This window comes from Fusarium vanettenii (genome assembly GCF_000151355.1).
Source record: "Fusarium vanettenii 77-13-4 chromosome 13 genomic scaffold NECHAsca_47_chr13_1_0, whole genome shotgun sequence".
In the NCBI taxonomy this organism is placed as follows: domain Eukaryota; kingdom Fungi; phylum Ascomycota; class Sordariomycetes; order Hypocreales; family Nectriaceae; genus Fusarium; species Fusarium vanettenii.
The window spans coordinates 11,843-27,629 of record NW_003315841.1 but is presented as its reverse complement, the minus strand read 5'-3'; the positions used below and the strand labels follow the sequence as shown (position 1 = coordinate 27,629).

The 15,787-nt window shown below is 50.8% G+C and overlaps 4 protein-coding genes across 4 annotated transcripts; 3 read left to right on the top strand and 1 right to left on the bottom strand.

Annotated features, from left to right (window-relative positions):
• Positions 1 to 2,639: 2,639 nt before the first annotated feature.
• On the top strand, positions 2,640 to 5,497 carry NECHADRAFT_54363 (uncharacterized protein; the record flags this gene model as incomplete). Its single annotated transcript, XM_003041353.1, has 2 exons — positions 2,640 to 3,146; positions 3,218 to 5,497. The coding sequence occupies 2 exons, from the start codon at positions 2,640 to 2,642 to the stop codon at positions 5,495 to 5,497; spliced, it is 2,787 nt and encodes a 928-aa protein (XP_003041399.1).
• A 1,946-nt stretch (positions 5,498 to 7,443) lies between these two features.
• NECHADRAFT_87928 (uncharacterized protein) lies at positions 7,444 to 8,001 on the bottom strand (the record flags this gene model as incomplete). Its single annotated transcript, XM_003041319.1, has 1 exon — positions 7,444 to 8,001. The coding sequence occupies one exon, from the start codon at positions 7,999 to 8,001 to the stop codon at positions 7,444 to 7,446; it is 558 nt and encodes a 185-aa protein (XP_003041365.1).
• Positions 8,002 to 9,208: 1,207 nt separating this feature from the next.
• On the top strand, positions 9,209 to 11,967 carry NECHADRAFT_87927 (uncharacterized protein; the record flags this gene model as incomplete). The annotated part of the gene is made up of 2 exons (XM_003041352.1): positions 9,209 to 9,375; positions 9,438 to 11,967. The coding sequence occupies 2 exons, from the start codon at positions 9,209 to 9,211 to the stop codon at positions 11,965 to 11,967; spliced, it is 2,697 nt and encodes an 898-aa protein (XP_003041398.1).
• Positions 11,968 to 14,417: 2,450 nt separating this feature from the next.
• Positions 14,418 to 14,765, top strand: NECHADRAFT_9447 (uncharacterized protein; the record flags this gene model as incomplete). Its single annotated transcript, XM_003041351.1, has 1 exon — positions 14,418 to 14,765. A coding segment is annotated over one exon (348 nt), but the record flags the coding sequence as incomplete, so codon positions are not given.
• Positions 14,766 to 15,787: the final 1,022 nt, after the last annotated feature.

Sequence of the window (15,787 nt, the reverse complement as noted above, 5' to 3'; positions counted from 1 at the left end):
CCGAGAAAAGGGGGCACTAATGATGCAAGAGACGTCTATATCTGGACAGGTCTCAAAAAGGCACTGAGCTCATGCGGATCTCCAGGATGCCAATCAATTCCTAGTGGCTCGGTCTTTCGAGTCATGAAGATGCAACCAATGAAAGTAGCTATGATAGCCGCTCTCGGTTTTGTCATAGCCGGATAGCCGGTCCCAAGGAATATCTGACGTTAGTGCAAAGAATTACTGGTGGGACCTTTAGCGTCCATCTCAATACTACGATAAACGCACCAAGTCCGGGGCCCCGGATTCCAGGTTCGGGGCCCCGGATTCTCACACACCCGAAGTCACGGGTGGAGGGAGGAGATCTAGCGGAACCAGATTAAAAGACAGTCATTGACCACTCCCGCTCGCAATCATCTTGAAACCGATTCTTACACATCTAGACTAATTTCTCAATTCCCCTACAGAGGCCACATTTGTTATACATCATGGCTCGCGTCCAAGACGGAGATGTTCTCGAGGTGAAACCTCGCCGGCACTACAAAACGTCCTTGATCTGGTACTGTTGCGGTGCCTCGTGGAGCGCAGCATCGTATGGCTTTGGTGCAAGCATCATGGCAACAACGATTGGGCAGCCATCTTTCCTACGCGAGATGCAACTAGACACTGCTTCCAATGCCTCTGAGTTGATTGGCGCGGCCAACGCCATATATTTTATAGGCGGCTTCGTGGGTACTCTCCTGACTGCAATATTTGCCGACAGATACGGCCGCAAGCCTGTCATTGCGGCAGGAGCCGTCATCATGTTACTCTCGACTGCAGTATTGGCCGGTTCTGTTCACATGAGCATGTTCATATGTTTCAGATTCTTCGCCGGTGTCGGGTATGTACTGGCAACAGGCTGGCTATACAGACAACTAATCGCACTCCAGGGGCTATATGGCCTTGACTGCAGGTCCTCTTCTGATTGCCGAGCTTGTTCCGCCCAAGCATCGTGGCATACTTCTCGATATCAATCCAATCTTTACCAACATCGGCTACACCTCTGCCTCATGGATCGGCGTCGGATTTTTCTTCTACAAGAATGGCGACTCGTGGAGAGGCCCCATTGCAATTGGCTGTCTGCCATGTATTCTGAGCCTCATTTCCATCTACTTTGTCCCAGAGAGCCCACGATATCTTGTGCTCAAGGACAAGGCGGGGGAGGCCTGGGAAGTTGTGCGGAACCTCCATATCACAGATGGTGACGACTCCTTTGCCAGGCGAGAGTTCGAGCACCTCAGCGTCCCTCGGTCACTCAAGGAGTCGACACGGGGCAACAACACTGAAGTCTGTCATTACCAGATGGACCCAGTCAACGCGACTTCGAATGCAGGCGATGGCGACGATGCCGGCGCCAGCTGCAACGGTGTACTCAGCGATAAATGTCAGGAAGCTCTGCGACGTTCAGGAGGACCATTCAACGGCCTTTGTCCAAGCATGGACATTGAAGAAGAGTGCGGAAAGCCCATGAGGCTATGGACATGTATGTTTCCTCCAATACTCCTCAGCTGTCTCCCCGGTCGATGCCACAGCAAACTGATTAAACTCCCTTAGCAAAACCCTTTAACTTTTCCAGTTCCAATTGCTCAGTTGATAAACTACCCGGAGTGGCGCTTCCGAAGGGATATCGAGCATTCAGCATCATGTTCGAAGGCCACTGCCTTCCCCGTGAAGAGAATGGCTTCCTCGAAGCCTACGATTCGATGGTGCGGCAACCCCTTCCCATGGTTTTGGCAGCAAAGATTCCTGGTCAAAACAAGATCGTAGTCGAGATTGCTTGCATGGCTCCGGACAATATCACGGCAAATAGTCGTGTTCCGGATAGCGAGTTTCCGCCTAGTGGTGCTGCCGACTTGATGGTGCGAATAACGGCGATGACTGCAGTCGTCGTAGCTGGTATCGTTGGTGTGATGCTTGTTTGACGGATCGGGGTCAAGTTTGTGTATTTGAGATGCTTGTACTTAGGGATTGCATATCGAATATGTTCTACACTGTGTTATCATCTGATGTGTACAATAAGGTAGCTAGCCAATCAACCCACCGTTGGACCCTTCGAATATTATATAGCCCTGTCTTTAATAACCTTCAAAGCAAGGCGTCATCCAAGAATCATGTTGGAGTGTGAGAGGATCTACCCTGCACGTGGCCGGAACTCGTTTGCCGATATCCTTGCTATCAAAGGTGGCATGATGCAGGATTCTATACGGGCCTTGGCCATGCAGCCAATAAGATCATTGGAAGTGAGACATTAACCAACAAATGAGTGAGATTACCCCCTGTAGGCGCATGATTACAGATCACAGAAAACAGACTGGTTGTCCACTGGCCACGACTCAAAGAAGGGACGTTTTGCGGCTCCTAGGAGAAGAAAAATCACCAACGAGGTTTTACATAACTAATCAGATATTGATCCCAGATTTAAGTAAAATGATAGAGCATCTTGTGCATCATGAAGCCGCCTTGAAGAGCTGCCCTATGATGACGGATGGCAGGTGGGATGAGTGTGAGAGCAGGGGTTGATTCAGCCGCAAATCACTCCCCCTCATCTCCCAAAACTGTCACCACTTTAGAGCACCGTGGGAATAGAAACCAACCGACCGCCTCAAGTCGTCCAGATGGATCCTCTATCTATATTGTCGGTAGTGGCCGCAACGATACAGTTTGTTGACTTTGGACAACGATTATTCTCGGAGACATGGCAAATCTATCGCTCTGCTTCAGGCCAGACCCTCCAGCTACAGAATCTCTCGGCTATCTCATCGGATCTCTCTGGGCTATCCACAGGCGTAAAAGAGGCTTTTCAATCTCGAAATAAGAGCAATTCTTGCTTAGAGGATGCCGACAAAGAGTTGCTTCGCCTTTGTGGCGAGTGCGATGCCATCGCCTCCAAAATCCTTACAGTTCTGCCCAAGATTAGCACCGCCTTCCAATCCGAACTAGCTCAGGACAAGAAAGCGGTTGAACGAGCCTGGCTTGGGTCATACGAACCAAGATCAGCGGGAGAATGCTTCCGAGCAGCATTGAAGAGTTGGTGGCAGCGAGAGGAGATCGTGGACATCAGTGAACGCCTCGAGAAAGTGCGTCAAGGAATGATGATGGCCGCAACCATGTCGATCTGGTACGTTCTTGTCACCAAGCTCAAGCTGTCTTCATATTAGGCGTCTTACTTACCGTTCTTAGGGCTAATGCGCAGAGCACCAAAGACTGGGAGCACCAATTTAGCAAGAAGCTAGATATAATGATAGGCATGGTGTCTCAAGCTTTAAAGACAAGCGAATATGCAGGCCCGGAGCAAAAACGAACCGGAAACAAAAAGACGGCTGAGAAGAGTGCTGCCGACTCCATACGACAGAGCGATCTGACGGCCCAGATAGTAAGACGTATTTGGAGTCCTCACTGGAAATTCGATCGAGCCCTTCTGGCCTCCTTCCCACAGCAGACTGACCTTTCAGCCGACCAACTCAAGTCAATCATCTGCGAAAGCTTGAGGTTTGACTCGATGGACAATCGTGAAGAAGCGATCGCCAAGACGTTCGACTGTACTTTTCGATGGGTGTTCGATAGGAGCCCACAGATTTCGCCCGAAGGAGCCCCTATGTGGTCCAGTCTCCCAGATTGGCTTGAGGGAGATTCTGGTCTCCCTTACTGGATCACTGGGAAGCCTGGCTCTGGCAAGTCCACCATGATCAAGTTCATCCTACACCATGAAGCATTGGACGGTCACCTACAGAAGTGGACTCGAGGGTCTCCATTATACAAGATCAAGTACTATGCGTGGAAGCCAGGAGCGGAGATGGCAAGATCAGTCGATGGATTGTTGCGCACTCTCCTTCACCAGGTTCTCACCATGAGCCCTGATATGACGCCAAATATCTGTCCCCGACGCTGGTCCCTATTCCACGCAGTTCGTGAGATCGGATCGTTCCCTCCCTGGACCACTTGGGAGTTGGAGGAATCCTTTGCACGCCTGCTGGCTTTCAAAGAAGGTGGTGCTCGCCTCATCCTCTTTATTGATGGTCTAGATGAGTTTGACATTGCTCCCGTTGACTTATGCAAGAGGATACAGGGCATCTCCGCTCACCGAACCGTCAAAGTCTGTGTTGCTAGCCGGCCTTGGCCACAGTTCAGCGACGCCTTCGCAAGTAGCCCGGGGCTGCAGATGCACCTTCTGACGGATGCCGATATTCAGGCCTTTGTTCGCGGCCACTTCTTTGGAGTGGTCGCTTTTCAGGAGTTGAACGATTTGTACAGAGGTGGCGGTGATCAGCTGCTTGAAGACATTGTGAAGAAAGCCAAGGGCGTCTTCCTCTGGACCGCGCTGGTTACTCAAACACTCTTAGAGAACCTTGTCGATGGGTCAAGCCTACCACACCTCAAAGCGATTCTCGACATGATGCCAAGCGAGATCGAGAGTCTATACGACGCCATCTATGCAGCAATTCCCAGGAGACTCCTTCCAGAAGTATCTGCAACTCTGCAGCTATATGTCCTGGCTTTCCAACCACTCAACTGGATGACCTTCTGGCTCTCTGACGAGACCAGGGATGGATCAACCACCATCCACACTCAGTCTCTAGACATGGACAAGGTACAAGCGTCTGTGAAACGGAGACTCGGGGCCCGTACAAGGGGCATCCTGGAACTCGTACCTCGAACACAAACTATTGAATACCTCCACCGAACAGCGGCTGAGTGGATCAACCAAAAGCGTGTCTGGGAGCAACTCAAATCCGTGAGCCCACCAGACTTCGATCCTCATTACTGCCTACTTCAGGCAGAAGCTATCCAAGCGGAGAATTGGAAACCATCCGAACGCTTCTTCCTCCCGGGCAGTGTCGCCTTTTGGAAGGATGTGACGAAAGGGCTGCATTACGCCTCTCAAGTTGATCCCGCTGTCATCCCAGATATAACACTGGCAACTGCCCTTGATCGATTTCATGATGCGGTTGCAAAAACGTTTACAACCTTCATCGGCCTGGAAGACACTGATTCTACTGCCAGGCTATCCTGGGCATCGTACCAGCCCATGAAAACGCAGGGTGTGAAAGCAAATACCTTCAATGGCCTGACGGCGCAATTTGCCATTGTCCCGTACATTCGCTATACGTTTAAGGACAAGGCTACATCATTCCACCCAGTACCCCAGAAGCGGTCTGTAGCCTTGCTTGAGCAGGTTATTTTTGGACCTGTAGCATATAGTGCTCCCGGAGTGCTGGCGATTCTCGACCAACCGAACCTGCCGAAGGTCTCATATTCCCAAAGGTTACAAGCACTCAGTTTTCTTCTCGAGCGTGGGGTGCGACAACCTGGTATTGTGGCCATGGTCAAGGAGCATGGAAGTGATGAGAACAGCAAGGGTAACGGCGGCGATTATGGCCAGTATCTTAGTGATGTTTTACAGCTGCTAGTTCAGCATCGAGCAACAAGCGGAGAGAGGAGGAGTTACATGAAGAGGTTATTCAGGCTGGATTGACTGAAATGAAAGTCAACTTGATGCGTGTGTGGAAGTGTTGGGATCATTGGCGAGGTTTCTCTAAACTTCGAGTGGGGAGTCTATCTCTCGATCTTGGGTGATGACATGAGTATACGAGCTTACGAGAGCATTTTGGCTTACATGGTATTGATAATCTCAGAAGCACCCTGCGACTTGCATTCCGAGTAGATATTAGTTTAACTGTCATATTCCCTCGGCGATCCTTGAGACTTATCGGGCCTTTCAAGACGCGTTTCTCATGTTCACAGCAGCAAGTAGTCTAAGACATTGTGAGCCCCAGCACGCATGTGACAGAACCCCGGCTCTACCTAAGATGTTTCCGGAGGGGTCCTATCATTTTGCATTTGCCGGCTGGCAAAGATACAAGGGACGAGTGAGTATGAGGCCGTGATCGACATGAGCACCGACCTCTCAACCTAGCGTGGGTGCTAGGGTAGCTGATCCCTGGGATCAGCCAATATTGTTATTCTGTATGTTACTAGCCGAGAGGCTGAGCAGTGCGTATGTTGAGACTTTACTACTTTCAGCAAGCGACACACAAGCAAATCTGGGACCCTTGATGATGTACCTGGGTCTGTGAAGGATTGATTCGATCGAGCAGAACGGTTCGATACTGAGTGTGCCCCAACATCACCAACGCTAAACTTAATTTCAGCTTGTCCCCCATGTAAAGAGATCAGCCTGCAAGGTAATGCACCGAGCTATCTCACTGTTAGTACACTAAACGATAGTTGAGAAAATCGGTTGGCGGCATCTCTTTCCTGAGCCGTGCTCCCCGGCTGATACCAAATGTAACCGTGCTGGATTTGCCGAACAGGAATGTGACAACCAATCCTTGCCCAGTTGCCCGCGTCCCTCATGCCATAACGGTTGATTGCTTGCAAAGCGCAGTCGCTCTTAGGTCTCCAAGTTGAGATCATAACCGACCTGCACCAGATCTTGATTCACTTGGTACCAATGCGCCTTGACTCGCAACATGGCCGCGAAGATCCCTGGATTCGGATGTGTCACCACAAAACAGCGCGTTTTCGGCGCATCCGGGTATCAGCTGAAGGGCATCGAGGGAATCCCAAGTGACACCGTCTCCGGCGAATGGTGATCAGAGGGAGACTGTGACTCACTACGACATATCCCTCCACTATCTGAGAAGAATCCCAGCTGAGACGCTCAAATGGGGAACGATGGGATGCCTAGACACGCGGCTCGGTTAGACGATTCTCTTTACATGACAACTGAGACGATCGGTCCCCTGGTGTGGTAACCAGCCTTGAAGTAAACCAACTATTTTTCATTTCAGAAGGTGAAGGAAATCGCGAGCATCTGTTCAATGTCATGACGATACTCTGATGGTCTCTTCATCGTTATGAAGAAAAGCACCAGGCTATCACTCAGAGTGTCACTCAGACTCGAATTTGGACCAGGACATCGTGGACACCTCAACTCACGCAGTGTATAATGATACTACCCTATAGAGATGCTAGTCTGTCATCTCTCAATTACACTCGGCCCAACTACCAAGACAGAATGACAAAAGTTCCATAGCCCAGTGGATCCGTTGAGGGACATTGGTCGATCCGATAACGAAAAGAGAGTACAACAAAGCTTAGCCTAGTGGGGGTGTTTGACTGTTTTCGTCCAACCGTTGGTCCTTGTCATCCAATTAATATTGTCTCACGTTAAAATAATTAAACGACCATTGATCTACATGACAGGAGTTTGTGTCTCAATATCGACTTGAGTTGAATATCAATTAATAACACACCAGCTAGGGAAAGGGAATGATGTTGCTTAAAGGCACATGGAGTTTGGACCAGCTAGCCAGAAAAGTCTACACTCCCTGGGAATATGGAACAGCGTAGATTGCCACCCCCCAGGCATCCTTGTTGCGCAAGAACCAAGAATAATGAAACAAAAGCCCTTTGAGTCTATCTGATTACAATTGGGCCGAGGCCCGCAACAAGTCCAGCAAAAACCATGATCCCCTGATCAATGCCGATAGAAGAACCAGCAGACCCAACGACGACTGGAGTCTCTATACCGCCAGATGCAGTGGTAGTTCCAGAGCCAGAGCCAGAGCCGGGACTCTCCGGGGTACCAGGCTGTTCAGGCCTGTCGAGTTGTTTGTTGGTTCCAGGCTCCTCTGGGAAGCCAGAAACCCCAGAAGCATCGGGGTCAGGAACGCCAGACTGAGACCCAGGTTCAGAGGAACTGGGGGCATCGGGACTGAGGGCCCCCGGCTCCAGATCGGCCGCATTGGAGTTTTTGGGAGGGTCCAGGCCGGAGTTGGCCCCAGTAGGATGGGAGGAAGGAGTGAAAGCGCCTGGTTCACCAGGTTTGGGGAAATCAGGCACGGGAAGCTGGGTTCCGGCGGGGACGAAGGCTGTCGCGATGCCATGGCCGTTTCCAGGACAAGCCTCAGTGGTGATTATTGGGAGGGTGCGTGTAAGCACGCAGCTTGAGGCCCGATCATTGTCTCCAGCCATTGCTCCGTTGAGGAGATGGGCAAGAGTGAAGACTAACCAATGCCTCATTGTAGTTGAAAGCGTCTGGTACGAAAGAGTTTGGGAAGAGGAGAAGTGATGTTTGTTCGGTATCTAACAACAAAGTGATACCAGTGAGAGTTTTGGTGTAGATGTAGGCGGTATGCTTGGTCTGTCTTGCTCCGAGTAGAGAATCTTAGCCCTACTTTATAATCAGCACAGCTTCGATGACAGGGCCATGCTAAAGTTGCCATAACATCGCGTAAACATGACCCACGGAAGACGTGGTATTGGAATTGGCTGATCAAGTTTTTCACCGAGTTCATACCGTCGTTGATGTTCCGCTCCACAATATGAATCCAGGAATAGTAAGGAAAAGAGATTCTTTGTCCGGATGAAGTTACTCTCATAACTAAGGAAGGGCTCGAGAGACTGGTGTGCATCCTTCTACACAGCCACAACTGAGAGGGGATGCCGGAACAAGGAATGAAGATGTGGATTCTTGTGGGGGATAATACACTGTCTGACTCCCAGTAGAAGCGATGGTGACCATGAAGATCGCCGAGATAGATACCCCACAAACATGGCTGGCATGGTCTTTGGATCAAAGGCATCGCATCATATGCACCATCACTTAGACTTTCGTTCGCCAAGGTCAGTCAATAGTTGAGGGTTGGTTTACAGGGATTGCAAGAGCAGCTGCAACCGAGATAACAGGTTAGGCTGAAGACTTACTGAATCCGGATCGTAGACTATCCCTGGATGTCAAGTAGTCATTCGGACCGAGACCTCTTCGCCTATCTGACCAGAGAGGGAAAATGACAACTAGGGTGCCCATAGTGAGGTTCAGTTTTACCCAGTCCGTACATTCAAACAGCATTTCTGTAAGTCTCCTGGAACAGACATGTTGAAGAATGAACTTTGAAGCTAGGATTAGGCGAGGAGTGGGATCGGCGATCAGTATCACGCAGTGTCCGAACCAAGGCCGGTGCAGAAATGTTACTTTTGGATAGGTATTTTAAATCAACGTGCAATGTTGATGAATTTGGAACAGATTGATGCAGACGACAGTTCGAAATGATCATCTATATAACATGGCTCTGGTGTCCGCCAACTGTTCATCCTCTCACACCACAACGCACATACAACCACCCCGACTTTCTTTTACAGACCTACAACACTTTCGCTTTGTTCTATAACGCCACAAAACATGCATCTTCTGTCCTTTTTCGGGCAGTGTGCGGTTTTCAGCCTGCTGAGAGCTGCACTCGCCGCTCCTGGTCAAGCTGCCTGTCCTGGTGGAGGAGTTGAGATTGTCGAAATCCAGCCACACGAAATCATTTGTGATGGGAAGGCTTCAATTTCCATGGGTACCAGGTAAGAACGCTCGTTTTCTTCTAGCACGATGAATCCTGTCGATAACTAACATCACGAAAAAGAACTTATACCAAATACCCGGGATCGACTGAAGTCCCGGCTCCAGATCACCCCGGCCAGCCCTATCAACCTGGGGCTTCGGTATCACCCGGATCTCCTGGCAATACTCCGAATAACCCTGGTCAACCATATGCCCCCGGGAACGCGGACGAGTCACCCCCTTGCGAGAACTGTGTCACAATTATAACTACAGTGGCTACTCCGTTCTGTACCACTATTCCCCCGGACACTGTGGGTGGTGTTCGTACTGTTGTGACCGGTGTGTCTCTTCCTTGCGAAGATTGCGTCACTGTCACTACCACCGGATCTATCCCTCGTATCACAACACTGGTCCCAACTTGGACTGGCGGGAAGACGACTGTTATCATTTACGTAGCCTCCTCGCCTCCCACGACCATCACTGAGACCCATCCTTGCACCGGCATCGGGAAATGCCAACCCACAACTATTCCACCGCCTACAGATTGTACTGTTGGGACTTGTACGGCCATTGTTGTGCCTCCTCAAAGCAACGACCCTCCTGGTGTCACAACGACGACGGTTACGTCTAGTTGCATTGGGACGACGTCAGACTGCATCCCTACAACTATACCACCTCCACCTGATTGTACTGTGGGGACTTGCACAGCCATTGTTGTACCTCCTCGAAGAACCGACCCTCCCGGTGTCACGACGACGACTGTTACGTCAAGTTGCACTGACAAGTCGAATTGTGACCCTACAACTATCCCACCTCCCTCTGACTGCACTGTCGGGACTTGTACGGCTATTATCGTACCTCCTCAAACTAGCCCTCCCACAGTTACCACCACGACGGTCGTATCCAGTTGCGCAGGCACTTCGACTTGTGTTCCCACAACCATCCCGCCTCCCTCTGACTGTTCTACTGGAACTTGCACCGCTATTATAATCCCTCCACCCACCAGCACTCCTCCCACGGTCACCACAACAACTGTCATATTGCGCTGTGCTGGAACGTCGAGTTGTGTTCCTACAACTATTCCGCCAGCTTCAGACTGCACTACCGGAACATGCACTGCTATCATCATACCACCTCCTACTAGTACTCTGTCAACCACGTCAGTCACGACGACGACGATTATCTCGTCTTGCACTGATGCTGAGAGCTGCGTCCCAACAACTATCCCGCCAGCTTCAGACTGTACTGCCGGAACTTGCACGGCTATTGTCATTCCACCTCCTACTGGTACTCCGTCAACAAGTTCACCCTCAAATGTTATTTCATCTACTAGTGCTACTCCTCCTACCGTTCCCACGACATCAGTCACCACTACGACGATTATCTCGTCCTGCACTGACACCGACAGTTGCACTCCAACAACTATCCCACCTCCTTCAGACTGTTCTATCGGAACATGTACTGTTATTGTCATTCCTTCTCCGAGCACTTCACTTGGCACTACTGAACCAACTACCTCGCTCAGCCTGACATCAGAAGTCCCATCTTTACCCGCAACATCCACTGTACTATCAGACACCTCCTCCATACCCACCACGTCTACCATAGCGTCAGAGCCCCCCTCTCTGTCTCCAACATCTACCACAATATCGGAGTCCTCCTCGGTGCCTGCCACACCTACAACTTTAGAGTTAACATCCGTATCCACCACATCCACAACGACCCCAGAACTCCCATCCACGTCTACCACATCCAGTACAACATCGTGTGCCGTCACGGAAACCCGAACTGTGTCAGCCAGTGGTTCGGAGGGCACAGAGACCTCATGGGTAGTTCCGGATTGTGCTAGAACCATGCGCTTTGAGGTTGCAGGTGGCCAGGGCGGTCAAAATGTGGTGCCATATAATGGAGGAAGTGGAGCATTGATATCAGGATCCTTTGCAGTGGTACCCGGGCAGACAGTAGTCGGAATTGCCGGTGGCCAGGGAGATACAGGCGTTGCCGGAACGAGCCCATACGGAAACGGCGGCACTGCGTCCGACGGGGGTGGTGGAGGTGGTGGAGCATCAGTCCTCCGCATTGCCGGCAACGACATCATCGTCGCTGGCGGTGGAGGAGGAGGTAGTGTCGTTCAGGGTTCAGGAGGAAACGCCATCAGAACCAATAACGATGATAATCGAGGCAACGCTGGGTTCGAAGGGCAACAAGGCGTTTCCCGATACGTTGTTGGTGAGGGAAATACTGGGACAAGTGGTTACTATTCTGTTGCCCGTGGAGGAGGTGGTGGTACGAGCACCGGCCCTGGTGCCGGTGGAACGTATGGAGGAAACCAGGATCTAGCCAGCAACGGAAATTCAGGGTCCGGCCATAACGGCGGAGCTGGCGTTCCAACCCCGAGATCTGCTGGGGGTGGAGGCGGATCAGGCGGCGGCGGTGGAGGTTACTATGGCGGTGGCAGTGGTTCTACGCTGGCCTGGAACTACCAGGACACCGGTACTGTCTCTCCTGCTGCTGGTGGTGGAGGATCTAGCTTTGTCAGCTCCGATGCCACAGATGTCACGCAGGGTCTCCGGGCTGCTGTGGGAAGTGTGGTCGTGGTGTTTTCTTCCTAGAATGAGCATTTCCTATGTCAAGTAGGCAGCTGAATGGTGTGCAGAACCGCAGCTCGAAGGAGATGTTACCAGAAGTATTTATTGGAATACCATCATTTACGAAAACAAAGATAATCATGTGAGACTTACTATGAACTGGCACCGAGTCGTCCTACTAATGACAGGCCGTCTTGTGTGCTGAAGGCGAATGTGGACCGATAAGATAAAAAGACACCTAAAAGGCCAAGGAAAACCTGCAAACATCGTGTCAATGTGATGATAGTCTCAGCCAACAATCGCTATTCCATCTCTTTAGGGATATCAGCTGGGGGGTGCGTTGTCCTCAGCATCTACTCCATATCCAATACGCAGCCTCTTCATGCTCTATGCCTGTTGCTTAGGATAGGCCGAAAGTATGACTCGTCTTCCAAGTCGCTCAAGTCACATATTCCCATTCATAACTAGACTGGCGGCTTCTTCTTCTGGAGGCCCCTTGCCGCTCTGTCTCTGAAGCGGTCGGCGCGTATTTCTACGTCGCTGAATCATTCTAGATACACCAACGACGGCATCTCTAAGAACATGAGAAGACACGCCATCAGAAGGGGCCAATATGCACTTTAAATCAGCAGGGTCTCTTCCAGGATATTTGGGACCGCGGATACGGACCCTCTTAACAATGACCATGAGGAAAAGAGTCCTACAACATCGAAATATCTGAGGCAAACATTTGCCCAGCGTCATCTCTTCTGTATCAAAAGTGTCTCCAGTCTTGGATCAGGAGTCGGAGCCTCTTAAGCTGCCAGGCACTTGGAGGGGTCAAGCTCCAGCATGTTGCTGAGCCTTTTGCCCACAACAGCAGATCACGCTTCCATCTTCACCAAGACACCTATAAAAGGCTGCGAATGGCATTTGCACTGTGCAACACTGCGTCGAGCCAATTGGAAGTCATCTCTTGGCAGACATGTGCACCCAGACCCTTGTCGCTCACCATCTCACAATTGTCTACACGAAAATGTGACATGGGGCTGCTGAAGCTTTGCCAAAGTACTACATAGGTAGATAAATAATTCATTGGCCCATTCCGAGATTTCATAGGAAAACTGGTCTTGCCCCCGTCGAAGGATGATACCCTAGACGCCTGAGATCAGATCTCAATGTCAAAGAAGCAAAATTGACCGCACCGAGTCAAAGGTGGTTGTCGCGAGCGTTCAAATTCATCGTTTTTACTTTGCGATATCTCTCAATGAGGGTATGAGCTATAAAAGTAAAGTATGTGTAAACGCAAGATTGGGTGACAAGAACTGGGGGTTCACGTGATTTGCTCGAGGCAAGAGCCAGCGCTTACATGATACAGTAGGTAATGAGAGTTGCCCCTCACAACAGTCAAGTCATGTGAATCAGTCCCTTGTTTTCAACATCATCTGGGCGCTAACCTGATACGCGTCTCCATCCTTGATGGAGTCATTTGAGACGCCAGCATCACGCAATCCCCTCACGTTTTCATTCCAAGAATGGACCGTGGCCTTATCGAGGCGTGGATTATCGAGACCCTCCCATCTATCCTGCCCGCTTCTCCCATAAACTCATCAAAGAAACGGAAGCGGCCGGATGAGATACCCAGGATGGTGTCTCCCCCATCGAGCAATGAACTGTCCTCTACGGCTAGCCCGAATCTTGCACCACGACCGCCTTCACCAACTAAAAAACGGCGTCTCGAAGCCTCAATCGCCCTCCGACAGCCCAACTTTTCACTCACCAAGCTGTCAGAACACTCCCTAACCGATGATGGTCCACCCACGGGCGCCGCGAGTTCCGTCACGGGCTCTACACAAACGGGACCCGTCCCCGGAAGTAAGAAGTCGAGTCGAACGCACAGCCCTGTTAAGGACATGACCGATCTTCGCCTTGCCGAAAAGCCCATAGAGACAATCATGCTAGAGTCGCTCAGCCAGTTGACTGGAGATGTCATTGACTTGTTTCACAACGCAAAGGATGCGTCGGAGTCTCGTGGTATAGCACCACACTCCGCCAGAGAGGCGATTCTTGCCGACCGCACTCCTCTGGAGCCAACCCTGACAAACGAGACCTTCTATGATATGGCGCTGTGGGCCAATGAGCATCATGCAGAAGAATGGGACGCCACGACCGAGCTGAAGACATTGAAGAAAATCTCCCAACGGTCACGAGAGGCTGCCCTGCTCAATCTCACCGAGCCAGCTTGGAACGCTCGTGTTCATGAACCCTTGCTTGATGTCGCGCTCGAGCCGTTTGGGAATAAGCTATCCCACTGGGACGTTACCCGGGCTTCTATCAACAAACCGTATCTTGGCAAGCATCAATCAGGGGGGGAGCTGCAGGCCAAGCTCGTCGACTTCTGTATCACACTCAGCGCCCCGACACTGCAACGAGATGTCTGGAGCCGGCTGGCGAGGGCTAGTGATAGCCACTCAATTAATCACTCATCAACTAACCCTCTTCGATCACAACCTATCGCCATCAGCATCGAGACCAAAGTTGTGGATGGCTCAGTTGAGGAAGCCAAGGCTCAGCTCTCGATTTGGGTATCATCACATCTCAAACGGTTGCGCACATTGTCAAGCACATCGCAGACGCGTATGGAACTCAATACTACTCTCCCGGTTATTCAGGTCAACGGAAGTGTGTGGACGCTGCTCTTCCTCATCGATGGAGAGGAGGTGGTACAGCTCGTGGAGACGGTTACGATTGGGGATACGAGAAGTGTGGTTGGTTGTTACCAGGTTGTGGCCTTTTTGCGGCATCTAGGGAAATGGGCTTTGACCATCTTTCAGCCGTGGCTATATGAAAACGTCTTGAGGATGTAGCAATGATTGATATATGTTTATTGATACCCAGAGAACCATATCACTGATGTCTGTCAACTTGTCCCCAAGATGACGTGGTATTCATGAGCAGCAAGTCAGTAACTTGGCATGTTCCTCTCTTTAATACCGCCTCAACCTCTCTCGGCACACCCATGCATTTCTCATCTTCATATTATCTGGTGAGGAGCTGCAGCGAAACCGGTACATCTATATATCGCTTAGCTACGGTGAAAAACAATGATTAAAGCGGTCGAACTTGTTCATGGGTACGTAACTCACAGGTATCATCATCAGTAGGTGCCGTTGGAATGGAGGAATTTGGGCGATACTCATATCCCAAACGTCCTCCCCGCTTCCATCTTCCAGCACTCACAGTCCCGCTTGGGCTGCCAATTGGCAACTTCGAAGTCGGCCGACTTGAGTGCGTTGTCTTGTGAAAGGGCTGATTTAACGGGTGGGTGGGGTTTGACAATTCCATTGGACCACGATACCGATTTTGATTGTCTTTGGGAGTTCAACATCTCGCCAAGGTATCAGGACTTGATAGTTCTCTCTAACCTAACATACCCTAGCATTCCCAACCCGGAAAGGTGTCTGTTTGAAACCGTAGACGCCCAGCCTTGTTGTTTCAGGGTGGCAGTGTCAAGCAGCTACTACAAATTAGGCATAGCCAGGTAGGAGAGGCGCTAAATCATCCGTCGTGCCGTCGCATTCGCACCGCGCCTCAACTCGGGGGAAAATTGCCCCGCTGCGCACTCGACATAATCCTTGAACAATCCTACCATGCCAACAGAGCAAGGCAGTCGAGAACGTTGCTCAGTTCTTTTATTAGTCTTCTGCCTACCTGGCCGGCACGTCAGTTTCACCCGTCGGAGGAGGATCAACCCGTCGGTTTCGCACCGCAAACGCAACAGCCTCCCATCGTAACTTAGTTACCAAGTGCTTCTGTCGCATAAATTTCCCATAAATATGCATGAGAGTCCCAGCCTTTGGACAAT